At 37.5% G+C, this 14,507-nt stretch overlaps 1 protein-coding gene across 1 annotated transcript in view; it reads right to left on the bottom strand.

The window, feature by feature from the left end:
• Positions 1-14,507, bottom strand: part of RHBDD1 (rhomboid domain containing 1) — a 40,936-nt gene that overhangs the window by 5,338 nt on the left and 21,091 nt on the right. Inside the window, exons 5-6 of the mRNA XM_070753308.1 lie at positions 13,893-13,946; positions 11,674-11,793 (exon numbers count right to left, since the gene is read on the bottom strand). Of these exons, the coding sequence (XP_070609409.1) occupies positions 11,674-11,793; positions 13,893-13,946 (174 nt within the window). The remainder of the gene's footprint in view (positions 1-11,673; positions 11,794-13,892; positions 13,947-14,507) is intronic.

Below are 14,507 nucleotides of genomic sequence, written 5' to 3'. Positions count from 1 at the left end.
TTTTGCAATCTGGAAATGAAATGCCTTTACAAATGATTGACATTTAAATTAAGAATTTTAGAATAAAGTGGTGGCTTAAAAAAGTTCTCCTGGGTATTCTCAAAAATGGTATGATATAGTATAGTATTTCTATAAAGGTTTTCCCAATCAATTAATTATTTAATTATTTAATTATTTACTTACTTACTTACTTACTTACTTACTTACTTACTTACTTACTTACTTACTTACTTACTTACTTACTTACTTACTTACTTACTTACTTACTTACTTACTTACTTACTTACTTACTTACTTACTTACTTACTTACTTACTTACTTACTTACTTACTTACTTACTTACTTACTTACTTACTTACTTACTTACTTACTTACTTACTTACTTACTTACTTACTTACTTACTTACTTACTTACTTACTTACTTACTTACTTACTTACTTACTTACTTACTTACTTACTTACTTACTTACTTACTTACTTACTTACTTACTTACTTACTTACTTACTTACTTACTTACTTACTTAATTTATTTTGTCCAATACGCAATAATACACAATGAAGGTTATAGAGGATATAGTAGAAAAGAAATACGAGATATAGGAGAGACTATAGGACAGGGGACGGAAGGCACTCTAGTGCTAAAACTCTTATCATCCATAGAATACAAGGTTAGGATGGGAAAAGTAGTCAAAAATATCTGAAAAGTACTCAGAAGAGACTGTTGTACAGCTCGAAATGTAGAAAACATTTTCCATTTTAAAGGACAGTAGCAAAACAACAAATATATTAAAAATGTAGAATATACAGTATGCATTGCAAGTAAAAGAGCACATGCATATCCAGGTTGAAAGGTTTATCTCCTATACCTTTCTTCTATTCCTATATCACTTCTTCTATTTTTTCATTGATATGTTTTATTCCTATATCTTCTCTTCTATTCTTTCTTAGATATATTTTACTATGATTATATCCTCTATAACTTTCATTATGTATTTTACTATGTGTATACCAACTAAAACCCTCATTGTGTATTGGACAAAATCAATCAATAAATAAAAAGGTTTTGATGCAATCTGGATAGAAGTTAATTGAGATGCAAATCATTGTTAGTTATAATCATAGAAGGAACAGAGGAAATGCATCTTTTCTCTCTTCCATAAAGTTTATCCTATGCAACAGCATCCTCCCTGAAATTCAGAGGTCCCCAATTTAGGTTTTCTAGAAGGCCATTGTGATTTGACATTTTATCCTGGGCATTAGCGCAAATTTGTGAACTTTTTATATGGTGCCTTGGAATTTTACCTTGAATTGGAGTATTTTAACTTTTTTTTTTTTGTAAATTGGTGCTAACTAACAGGGGTTATTTACTTAAGATGGGTGGCCATTTATATTTATTAATAAATGAATACATTTAAAAGATTCTTCGATACCACGGGTCCTCAAACTGTGACCCACCAAAGCCATTAATCTGGTCTGTGCAGGACCGTGAGGCTGCTCTACCCACCTTTTGGCCGAGCACAGGATTTACCTTCGCAAGCCCCACAGGCTGGAACTGAAAGGTAAGGCCAACAATTTGGGCCTGCAGAATATTTAGCCGGGGTGGCGCAGCAGGTAGAGTGCTGTACTGCAGGCCACTGAAGCTGACTGTAGATCTGAAAGTCAGCGGTTCAAATCTCATCACCGGCTCAAGGTCGACTCAGCCTTCCATCCTTCCGAGGTGGGTAAAATGAGGACCCGGATTGTGGGGGCAATAGCCTAGTTCTGTTAAAAAGTGCTATTGCTAACATGTCTCTACGGAGAAGGGCGGTGTGTGTGTGTATATACACACACACACACACACACACACACACACACACAAATAAATAAATAAATAAATAAATAAATAAATAAATATTGCTGGAGGCGGGAGGTGAAAAATGGGGTATACCTCCCCCGCTTCCAGAGGATAGAGAAAGATACAGAGAGAGCGAGAGAGAAAGAGAGAGGAGAGGAGCTAAAACAATTAAGAATTGCTACAAAATTGAGTTTCCTGAAATGGACCACTAGGCTCCTAGAACTGAAAAAATGATCTAGCAAAAAGGAAAAATCAACCAAAAGAGCAATATACAAACAAATGCTCCCAGGAGCAAAACAAATTAAAATTCAATTTGTGTGTATTGTTTAATGGACCGTTAAATTGGCCACACCCACCTAGTCACATGAACTAGCTACACCCACCATCACATGACCGCCTAGCCATGCCCACCTAGCCTGTCTGGCCCGCCAACAGTCTGATGGACTGTGAATTGGCCCCATGTTTAAAAAGTTTGAGGGGCCTTGTTAAATAGCAAGACCTAGCAATATTAAGACACATGTAAGAGAGCAGTTATCTTAAGTATTGTGTCTGTCAGTAGACTGGAACAGCCATTTCCAAAATTTCTAGTCAGTGTAAGCAATATTGTCTTGAAATATTAGGAACTTGGGAAGCTGTTGGGTTGTGAAAAAAAAAAGAACAATTTGGTTCTTGAAAGAGAAACTGAGCTGACAAGCATGAAAGAAGCCAAACCAAACCACAGATACAAAATAAAGCCAGGAAAATGTTTATATACAACAAAAGCATTTCTTCCTTTCTTTTTCCAATTAATGTATTTGCTTGGGCATATAATTCATTTTAATTTTAAATACTTATTTTTATAATTTTTATAAATCAGTTGGGCCTCAGCAGACTATAGCAGCTGGATGACTTCTTCATATAAACTTGAAAGATAAGCAGAGTTGAGCCTGGTTAGTATTTGGAGGGTACTTCCAAGGAATATCAGGGCTGCAGTTTAGATAGCGAAGTTGGAAAAAAAATAGATTGCAGAAAGGCAGTGGCAAATCACTTCTATATTCCTGACAAAAGCTCTACAAAGTAAGCTCTAAAGTCAGCAGGAATCAAGTTCAACTTGCATCACTTGTAACACTAAGACGTTATTTCATTTTTCGCAAATTCAGAAAGCTCCTCTGCGTATAATAAAAAGAATACATGACCAATCACTCTTTTGGAAGTGCAGTTTGGATGCATGTCAGAAGAAGCAAAAGGCAAAAGAAATGAAAATATGCATAAAATGACCTAAGTGCTAAAGCCCACTGCAACAATATCGCCAAAAAGGCTTCTAGAGTTGTTAACCTGATCCTACGCAGCTTCTGCTCCGGCAATCTCACACTACTCACCAGAGCCTACAAAACTTTTGCCAGACCCATCCTAGACTACTGCTCATCTGTCTGGAACCCATACCACATCTCAGACATCAACACCCTTGAAAATGTCCAAAGATATTTCACCAGAAGAGCCCTTCACTCCTCCACTCGAAATAGAATACCCTACGAGACTAGACTTTCAATCCTAGGCCTAGAAAGTTTAGAACTACAGCGCCTAAAACACGATTTGAGTATTACCCACAAGATCATATGCTGCAACGTCCTACCAGTCAATGACTACTTCAGCTTCAACCACAATAACACAAGAGCACGCAACAGATTCAAACTTAATACGAACCGCGCCAAACTTGACTGTAAAAAATATGATTTCAACAATCGAGTTATCGAAGCGTGGAACTCATTACCTGACTCAATTGTGTCAACCCCTAAGCCCCAACACTTCTCCCTTAGACTCTCCACGATTGACCTCTGCAAGTTCCTAAGAGGCCAGTAAGGGGCGTAAATAAGTGCACTAGTGTGCCTTTCGTCCCCTGTACAATTGTCTTTCCTTTCCTTCACCTACCTTATATATTCTCTTCCTTTCATATATCCTCTCCTCTAAGTTCTCTTTCACCCTCTTTTATATTATCACATGTCTATTTTTCTTCCTATGTATTTGTATATTGGACAAATGAATGAATAAATAAAAATAAATAAATAAATATCAGGGAATTTCTAAATGCTTTCCCCCGGATACCCTGACTAGAGAATATGACCACAGAAACAGCTTTGCTTGTTTGTTTGTTTTTATTTTATTTATTTTATTTGTCTTCTATGCCGCCCAATCCCTAAGAACTTTGGTCCTCTCTGAGAACTCTTGAAGGGAACTGATGTCTCAGGAGAAACAATGGTCACATCTTCAGAAGGAAAAGAAACCTTCTCAGCTGATCATCTTATATCCTTCATATTATCAAGCAATACTTTGGGTAGGCACACCACAATCAACAGCAACCAGCATGAGTTCATTGCAAGTAAATCATGCCAGGGTAAATTTATTTCCTTAGTCAATGGTGTTATTAGAGGAGTCCTTCACTCCTCCACTCGAAACAGAATATCCTACGAAAATAGACTAACAATCCTGGGCCTAGAAAGCCTAGAACTACGGCGCCTAAAACACGATTTGAGTATTGCCCACAAGATCATATGCTGCAACGTCCTACCGGTCAATGACTACTTCAGCTTCAACCGCAACAACATAGGGGAACATGCAACAGATTCAAACTTAATACGAACCGCTCCAAACTTGACTGTAAAAAATATGATTTTAACAATCGAGTTATCAAAGCGTGGAACTCATTACCGGACTCAATTGTGTCAACCCCTAACCCCCAACATTTCTCCCTTAGACTCTCCACGATTGACCTCTCCAGGTTTCTAAGAGGTCAGTAAGGGGTGTACATAAGTGCACTAGTGCGCCTTTCGTCCCCTGTCCAATTGTCTTTCCTCTATCTCATATATCATATATATTTTCTTCCTTTCATATATCTTCTCCTCTATTTTTACATATTATCTTTATATATATTACTTCATGTCTATTCTCTTCCATATGTATTGTGTATTGGACAAATGAATAAATAAATAAAAATAAATAAAAATATGTAATCACACTGGAGGAATCAGGGAACAGAATATACATTCCAACTACAGTACAATAACTATAGGATATACCAATGATGGTGAACCATTTTTCGCTTGGGTGCCAAAAAGATGCACATGTGCATGTCCACACCCATAATGCAATGCTCTCCCCTGTGCATGTGTGCACAATTCCACCCCTGTGCTGCTTGCCCCTGCTCTCCGGGTGCATGTATGCAGGAATCAGACTTCCGGTAGGCCCGTTGAGCAGTTTTTCTTTCTCCCCGGGCTTCAGGAAAGATTCCTGAAGCCTAGGGAGGGTGAAAATGGCCTCCTACACCCTCCAGAACGCTGAAAATCAGCTGTCCAGCACACACATGCATGCTGGAGCTGCCATGGGGCAATGTCTCACATGCCCTCAGATATGGCTCCGCTGACATGCGTGCCATAGGTTCGCCATGACAGGTATATACTCTTTGCTGTATTTATGCCCCTCCCTCCAGGCTTCAGTACCATCCTATTTTAATCTCAACGAATGAAAAATAAAATATAATGGAAATCTAAATTACTGATTTGAGGAGACACCATTTCTTTGACCAGAAAGAATGCAAGGGTATGCAGGATGCACAAATGGCTGATGTGGACACAGAGGAGCTAGAGCAGTGATGGTGAACCTTTTTCCCCTTGGGCGCACAAGCGCAAGTGCCCATACCCAAAATTCAATGCTTGGAGAGGGCGAAAACAGCTCCCACCACCCTCCGGAGGCTCTCTGGCCTGTTTCCCAACTCCTGGTGGGCCCAGTAGGCTCATCTTTCACCCTCCCTAGGCTCCGAAGGCTTCCCTGGAGCCGGGCGAGGGTAAAAACGTTCTCCTCCATCCTCCTGGAGGCTCTCTGGAACCAAAAAATGCCCTTTCGGAGCCTCTCTGCAAGCCAAAAATCAGCTGGCTGGCACACACATGCATGTTGGAGATGAGCTAGGGCAATGGCTCGTGTACCAGCAGATATGGCTCCGCGTGCCACCAGTGGCACTTATGCCATAGGTTCACCATCATTGAGCTAGAGGGTGGGTGCATGAGTTGGGGAATTTTACAACTTGTGACCTTCCCTTCCCATTGACTTTCTGGTGAAGCTGACGGGGAAGGTTACATATGACAATCATTCCAATGTGATTGCAACTATATATTAAAGCAAATGTTAAGAGTCTTCATAAGGAACAGTAAGTTCTGAATGAGACATATGCCTAAATTATCAGCAGCAAGGTTTCTGCAGATTTAAACTGATTTTAGGAGCTATAAGTAAATTAACGCATCTGGAAGAGGCCTAATCGAGAAACCATTTTTCTAACACAAAATTACATAGCTTCTCACACACCATTATAATAATTTTGGTAGAGAATATTATTTTATTTATCAGTTCTTTGACAATAGAAACGATCTAAGCCTTAGTAGTTTTATTATATGGGGCAGGAAACAGAGCACATGGTAATTATGTGTTTTTCTAATTAGAGCTCTTCTAAGTGATAGGCAGTTCTTTGCCTTGTCAAATAATGCATGTGTTTTCATAGACCATTCTATAAATTAAAGTATTTTGGCATTGGGTAGGCACTTGTACATGGATGTACTTCATCACATAATCTAAAAGATGGTTATGACAACCATAATAAAAGATTTTCAGTGCCAATTCAAAGTAAAGTTCACATTTCCAGTGGTTAATTAAAGATTTTACAGCTTAACACAGCAAAAAAACCTGCCAGACGAGTTTGCTTTCAAGCACTATGCTATGGATAACATTTATTCTAGCAATAAAAAGCAAATTTCCAAAAAAAGTATTATCTGCACTCATAATAAATATAAGGATGTATGAAAACTTCATGTCACTTTGCCAAACATTTTGGAGGAAGGAACCAAAAGTACCATAATATATTTACACTTGTAACTGAAAAATTAGACACTATTTACAAATTTAATTTTTGTTTCTTTTTCTAGATGTAGTAATATTAAGAATTATTAAGAAGAATATCAAATGCTGTTATACTTTCTTACGTTATATTTTAAACTTTTTTCCTTAGAATACCTACACCAAAGCAACAACGCAAAGACTTTTTTGCCATATTACACATTTGATATTAAGTGGTTGGAGTTATTACATAGTAACTTTTGTTATCCTTAATTGATTTGAGCCAGAGTGGTACAGCAGGTAGAGTGCTGTACTGCAGGCCACTGAAGCTGACTGTAGATCTGAAGATCAGCGGTTCAAATTTCATCACCGGCTCAAGGTTGACTCAGCCTTCCATCCTTCCGAAGTGGGTAAAATGAGGAACCGGGATTGTGGGGGAAATATCCTAGCTCTGTTAAAAAATGCTATTGCTAACAAGTTGTAAGCCGCCCTGAGTCTAAGGAGAAGGGCGGCATAAAAATCAAATAAATAAGTAAGTAAGTAAGTAAGTAAGTAAGTAAGTAAGTAAGTAAGTAAGTAAGTACATAAGTACATAAGTAAATATGCATAATGAGGAAAAGGTAATATATTTTTGTTTTTAAAACTATTTTAATAATGGAGTATCAATTATAACAATTAGGATTCTGGATATCTTTACCAAAACAAAGTTTGACAAAGTGAAGTATGAGATTTTATTCCTGTCTGGTACAAACGTTCTAGAATATATGTTCTAGAAGGTAAGTAATATCTTGTTCTATTTACACATACAAACTTTTAGGCGTGGGTCTCCGTACAGTTAGAGTGTTCAGCATTCAGCTGTTTTTAGTTATTTGTTTATATGACTAGAGATACCATAACTATGACATCTTTTTTTTCTTAGTGATTACAATAAGTATTATTAGTATCTCAAATTTCTGACTTTTTGTGGCAATTTTCTGCGCGAAATAAACTAACACAGCTGTGGCTTTGTAAACAGTAGCCAATCATAAGTCGCTGTATTTCCTGGGAACACAAACTAATGAGCATCCAGAGCTATTTAAAACCTTTATTGAAAACAATGTAAGAGGCAGCACTTGGCACTTCCTGCATCCTGGCCAAGAACTGGAGGATACGCACAAGTTTTAAATACTTGCATTCTATTAGGAGAAAAAACTGAGAGAGTACAATCAGCTATTGAAATGGGAATGTCCTGAGTTATGCAGAAAAGAAATGTTTTCGGTGGGATATAAAAAAGAAAGCAGGGGGTCAGCTGACCCTTGAATTGATTTAAGCAGCCAACAAATGCTGTCCACATAACCTCTTGCCTTTACTATGCAAATTAAAACTTCCAGACACTTAAAATTGATGTGTTATTATTTCAGACAGTCTGAGAGTGCTCACGTCACACAATTGCACCTATAATCAAATATTATACAAACAGCAAGAGTAAAGGAAAACAAGATTCCATTTTTCCTTTTGAAGAATACCCTATGAGACTAGACTTTCAATCCTGGGCCTAGAAAGTTTAGAACTAAGACACCTTAAACAAGATCTAAGTATTGCCCACAAGATCATACGCTGCAATGTCCTGCCTGTCGGTGACTACTTCAGCTTCAACCACAACAACACAAGAGCTCACAACAGATTTAGACTTAATATTAACCGCTCCAAACTTGACTGTAAAAAATATGATTTCAGTAACAGAGTTGTCGAAGCGTGGAACTCATTACCGGACTCCATAGTGTCATCCCCAAACCCCCAATACTTTACCATTAGATAATCTACGGTTGACCTATCCAGATTCCTAAGAGGTCAGTAAGGGGCGAATATGAGTGCACTAGAGGGCCTTCCGCCCCCTGTCCTATTGCTCTCCTATATCTCCTATACCTTTCTTCTATTCCTATATCTCTATTCTTTCATTGATATGTTCTATTACTATATCTTCTTTTCTATTCTTTCTTAGATATATTTTACTATGAGTATCTCCTCTATAACTTTCATCATGTATTTTACTATGTGTATATAGATATATACCCACTAAAACCCTCATTGTGTATTGGACAAAATAAATAAATAAAAAATAAATAAATAAAGACAAAACCTCATCTATAAAAGCATAGTTTGCCATTACTGCTAATGCTACAACAGCTCTGCGTAGACATCTGCAAAGCACATAAACTATTAGGTGTGAAATGGATGTTTGCCACAATAGCTGCAGTTTCTTGTCCAACTATCATGCAAACTACTATTGGAAAGTTATTTCTTGGATATCATTTCCAGGACCCCATCTGAAGCAAGGATCTCTCCTTCTCCTCACTGCTCATACTTCTATTGTCATCTACTCAACTTTGAACAAGGCAAAGATCTTTAACCAGAGTCTTGCTTTAGGTACCCATTTATCCATCTGCATGCTATATCTCAAACTTGTTCATTAAGCAGGAGGTACAGACATTAGCCAAATCCCCCTTTTAGATATAAAACAAATAAAGTATATATTATCCCAAGGTAAGAAATCGGTTAAAGAACTAGTAACTACATTCAAGACTGTTGAATTGTTCTGAAGTCCAGGCATCAGTGGATGGTGCTCTATCCACTTCACAGCACCCAACAATCTGGGTCCTCATTTTTACCCAACTCGGAAGGATGGAAGCTGAGTCAACCTTGAGCCTGATGAGATTTGAACTGGTGAACTACAGCCAGCAGTCAGCAGCAGCAGCTTGAAGTACTGCACTCTTAACCACTGCACCCCTGCAACCAAATGCAGTGATGGCAGACTGTATCAGCATTAGGACTAACTGGATTTCTATATTTCTTTATTGAAAGAACCATCTTTCAGCTGTGGCGAGGGGGATGTTTGCCCAGGTTCACCTGGTGCACCAGTTGCGGCCCTATCTGGACCGGGGCTCACTGCTCACAGTCACTCATGCCCTCATCACCTCGAGGTTCGCCTACTGTAACGCTCTCTACGTGGGGCTACCTTTGAAAAGTGTTCGGAAACTTCAGATCGTGCAGAATGCAGCTGCGAGAGCAATCATGGGCTTCCCCAGGTATGCCCATGTCACACGAACACTCCGCAGTCTGCATTGGTTGCCGATCAATTTCCAGTCACAATTCAAAGTGTTGGTTATGACCTATAAAACCCTTCATGGCATCAGACCAGAATATCTCTGGGACTGCCTTCTGCCACACGAATCCCAGCGACTGATTAGGTCCCACAGAGTTGGCCTTCTCCGAGTCCTATCGACTAAACAATGTCGTTTGGCGGGTCCCAGGGGAAGAGCCTTCTCTGTGGCGGGCCCAACTCTCTGGAACCAGCTCCCCCCAGAGATTAGAACTGCCCCCACCCTCCTTACCCTCCGTAAACTCCTTAAAACCCACCTTTGCCGCCAGGCATGGGGGAATTGAGATATCTCCCCCGGGCCTATACAATTTATGTATGGTATGTTTGTATGTATGTCTGATTAATAATGGGGTTTTTAAAATGTTTTTAAATTATTAGATTTGTTATAAATTGTTCTATTGCTGTTGTGAGCCGCCCCAAGTCTACGGAGAGGGGCGGCATACAAATCTAATAAATAAATAAATAAATTTGTAAAATTTATTGGCTACCCATCTTAACTATCGTAACTTCGGGCAGCAGACAATCTAAAAAGATAAAAGCTATGCTAAAATTAAAAAACATAAATAAAATGCTATAAAGAATCAAATGCTGCGGCCCAATTAAAAGATGGAGAGAGCAGGAGAAGGATGGGAGGAAGTAGGATCTGTTGTTAAACTATCAACCATCTTTACTGCGATACTCCCCCCCTTGGGGCCCCAAGCTAACTGGGAGAGGCAGGTCTTTAGGCTCTTACAGAAGGATCAGGAGGGTTGGGGCTGACTTCACTCCAAGGGGCAAGATGTTCTGAAGGGCAGATGAAATGACAGAGAAGGCCCTTCTCTTGGATCCTAGAATACTCAGTCCGATGGAGCCTGCAGCATGCCTCCTCTGCATGCATGGGTGGAGTGGGGCAATCCCTTTGGGGTGAGTTGATCCCTCATAGTCTGGGCACATGAAGGGCTTTAAAGGTGACTACCAACACATGGAATTACACACAGAAGCAGCCAATGCAGCTTATGGAACAACGGTGTTACATGAGCCACTCTTGGAAGCCCAAGAAATGCCTGTGCCACAATTCTTTGCTGCTATTTGGTAAATGTCCCCTTAAGTAGGCACCATAACTGTCTCCCATGATTGTCCCAGCTCCCATTTTCATGGGCAGGCTACTCCATGTCCACCCAGTATGAGACATGAGCAAATTACCTAGATCTTCCATAAGTGTACACCAGTGAGGCAGTAGGCATGGTCAAATTTCCAGGTCTTAAGGCAGCTGTCTTAAAGGTGTGTATGTCACCGATGGATAAACTTATTATTTTAGAGTATATATAAACTGCTCAAAAAAATAAAGGGAACACTTAAGCAACATAATATAACTCCAAGTAAATTAAACATCTGTGAAATCAAACTGTCCACTTAGGAGGCAGAAGTACAGAAGTACAAGTATTGAATGAAAACATTACATTCATGCAGATCTAGGATGTGTTATTTGAGTGTTCCCTTTATTTTCTGAGCAGTATAGTTTCTAAGCTCTGGCAAATAACATTTCTTGCAGTCTAAAGCCCTCAGTAATGGCACTTCTTGGCTGCCCAGTGAAATCACAGATATATTTCATCCTAGATCAGAATGCATTTAACAGCTGTCCTATATCCATAAAAAAGAGTGGATCAAGTTTTCAGGGGTTCTCTGGTATTATTTTGATGACCTTTGAATATGAAGCAATAAGAACTTGCATCCAGGGAGGAAATGGACAGTCTCAGTTTTAAGAGAAAAAGAAAGTTATTTTAAAGTATGCTTCTCACCCTAAAAAGAGAAATGCATTTATTTTATAACATGTTGTTCACTTTATAGCCATTCTGTCTTACCTCTTTCTCTCAAGCTGTTATTTACTGCTCTTTCAAATTGTTCTTCCTCCGTGAGTCCACCAGTATACGTATCATAGTTATTTGGTGGATAGGATGGATTACCTGAGTATCTAAAATTCCCTGTACAGAAAGAAGTCACAGATTTGTTTATTTGCTTGTTTGTTTGTTTATCTATTTATTTATTTCTTAGATTTCTATGCCACCCTTCTCAAAGCGACTCAGGGTGGTGTACAAGGTTATAAATTGATTCCTCCAGCTGTCCTGCATTATGTATGGTTTGCTGAATTGTGTGATTGTTTTTAATAAGGGTTTCTTAATATGTTCTGGTTTTTAATATTGGATTTGTAAATTGTACTGTTGTTGGAAGCTGCTCTGAGTCCTTGGAGAGGGGCAGCATACAAATCTAATAAATAATAATAATAATAAATAATAATAAATGCAACAATATATAAAAGAAGTCTAATTTACTTTTTTAAAAATGATACAAATTACTAAAAGTGTTAAAAACCTCACATACGTGGGGTATATAGATATAAATGTCTAGCATAATCTTCTTTTAACAAAGCAAACTATTGTGATGATTAGGTATCACTGTTTCCCAATCATCCATAGCAATATCATTCCAAAATGAAAACCATTACATCATTGCATAATAATGTCATTATTATAAATGTTATAAAATTACATTTTAATTAATGTAAAGTAACAAATGCAAGGGGAATCATTTTCATCTTATGTCTTCTTCACTGAAATCTATCAAGCTGCTATTTCATTGTATAACATGTCAATAATCTAATCAGTTTTAGCATATTTTGCCTCTTAAATATTATGGAAGAAATTTGAAGCACAAAACTATTTATTAGTAACTAGGAACATTAACTGCATGTAAAATATGTGCCCTGTAATAAATAATAGTGCTTTATGCTACAAAGATTCACTTCTATATTGTCAAACATGCTTCTATGGTTGATATAATAACTAGATTATAATTCACCGACACAGACTTCAGAGGATAATCAGAACTACAGAAAAAGCAATTGCTACCAACCTGCCTTCCATTGAGGACCTGTATACTGTACGAGTCAAAAAGAGGGCGGGGAAAATATTTACTAACCCCTCACATCCTGGACACAAACTATTTCAACTCCTACCCTCAAAACGTCGCTACAGAGCACTGCACACCGAGACAACTAGACACAAGAACAGTTTTTTTCCAAACGCCATCACTCTACTAAACAAATAATTCCCTCTACACTATTAGACTTTCTACTAGATCTGCACTTCTATTCTACTAGTTTTTCTCATCATTCCTATCACCCATTTCCTCCCATGTTGACTGTATGACTGTAACTTGTTGCTTATATCCTAAGATTTTTATTAATATTGCTTCTTCATTGCTTATTTGACCCCTATGACAATCATTAAGTGTTGTACCACATGATTCTTGACAAATGTATATTTTATTTTATGTACGCTGAGAGCATATGCACCAAGACAAATTCCTTGTGTGTCCAATCACACTTGGCCAATAAAATTCTATTCTATTCTAATTCTCTCAAACTGTATAAATGGAAGATTACGACTGGGATTGGGGATATTGGTAACCATCTCGTCCTGGATTAGAAAGCCATCACCCTTAAAGGAAAAAAACCTGTATGTGTCTATCCCCTCAAAAGTACAAAAACTACTACAGGTCTGAGAATATAAAAACAGCTTTTATGAAAACTGACTCTCTGAATTGAGATTCCCTTTGAGTTGACAATATAATGTTATACAGTATAAGATGCATTTGTGCAGCTCAATAAATAAACCTGGATTGTGTCTGTTAACCTACTGAAGGGTTAAATTCAGCTCTTTCCCATCCTCAGTCCTATTTCTTTACCAAGTTTGCTAAACATTTCTCTTAAAATCTGTGTGGATGTTCAGCTTGATTAAGTTAAGAGTCATGTAAGACAGGTTTTCTGATATATATAGAGGAAAAGCAATACATGTCAATATAAACAAGGATTCAATCTTATGGAACACATTTCCTGCAATGCTGAAATATTAAAGAATAGTATGAACACATTAAAACTGTAATAGATAAGAAATAAGATGTGAATTATTTTTTTACCAACAGGTATTATTAATCTATACCAATTAACACAAAGTAAATCATGAGTGTAACAAAAATAAATTCTGAGATAAAAACTGGTAAGATTATAATCCAAATTACTCACTTGTTCTGTAATTGTTCCTTTGTTCTGAAAAGCTAGTTGGAAATACACGGCCACCTAGAAATAAAATTATAATGAGTATTTGTAAACATGTAAAATATCATACTATATTTAAAAAGTTAACAAGTTCTATGTCAAATTATATTTGTTTTGTTTCTTACCTGAAATATTTACCAAATTTATCACTTTAATTTTAAATTAAATAAAATTTTAAATGAATATATTTTCCTGTACAGCATACATGAATGAATACACAGCAATAGCTAACCTTTGGAATATGTATTTATTTTATTTAATATCTGGCTTTTTAATTTGATCGTACTGATTTCGGAATTTTAAAAAACACAATGAAGAGTTAGCATTAGCATAACCTTTGAAACAAACTGTGGAAAACAGCTCATGGCTATAGCGAATAATATTAATTCAAGCTTGCTCGGAAGGACACAACTAGTGCACAAGTTATCTGCATTTAAAATACGTAATTTCCTTCTGTACTGCTCAAAAGAACATCCTAGGCAAGAATACATTCGTCAAAGGAGCTCACTATGTAGATTACAGGTAATCCTCAATTTATGATCAATTGTTTAACAACTGTTCAGAGTTACAATGGACCACAAA

This window comes from Erythrolamprus reginae, chromosome 5 (assembly GCF_031021105.1).
Source record: "Erythrolamprus reginae isolate rEryReg1 chromosome 5, rEryReg1.hap1, whole genome shotgun sequence".
In the NCBI taxonomy this organism is placed as follows: domain Eukaryota; kingdom Metazoa; phylum Chordata; class Lepidosauria; order Squamata; family Dipsadidae; genus Erythrolamprus; species Erythrolamprus reginae.
This window is presented reverse-complemented; position numbering and strand designations above follow the sequence as displayed.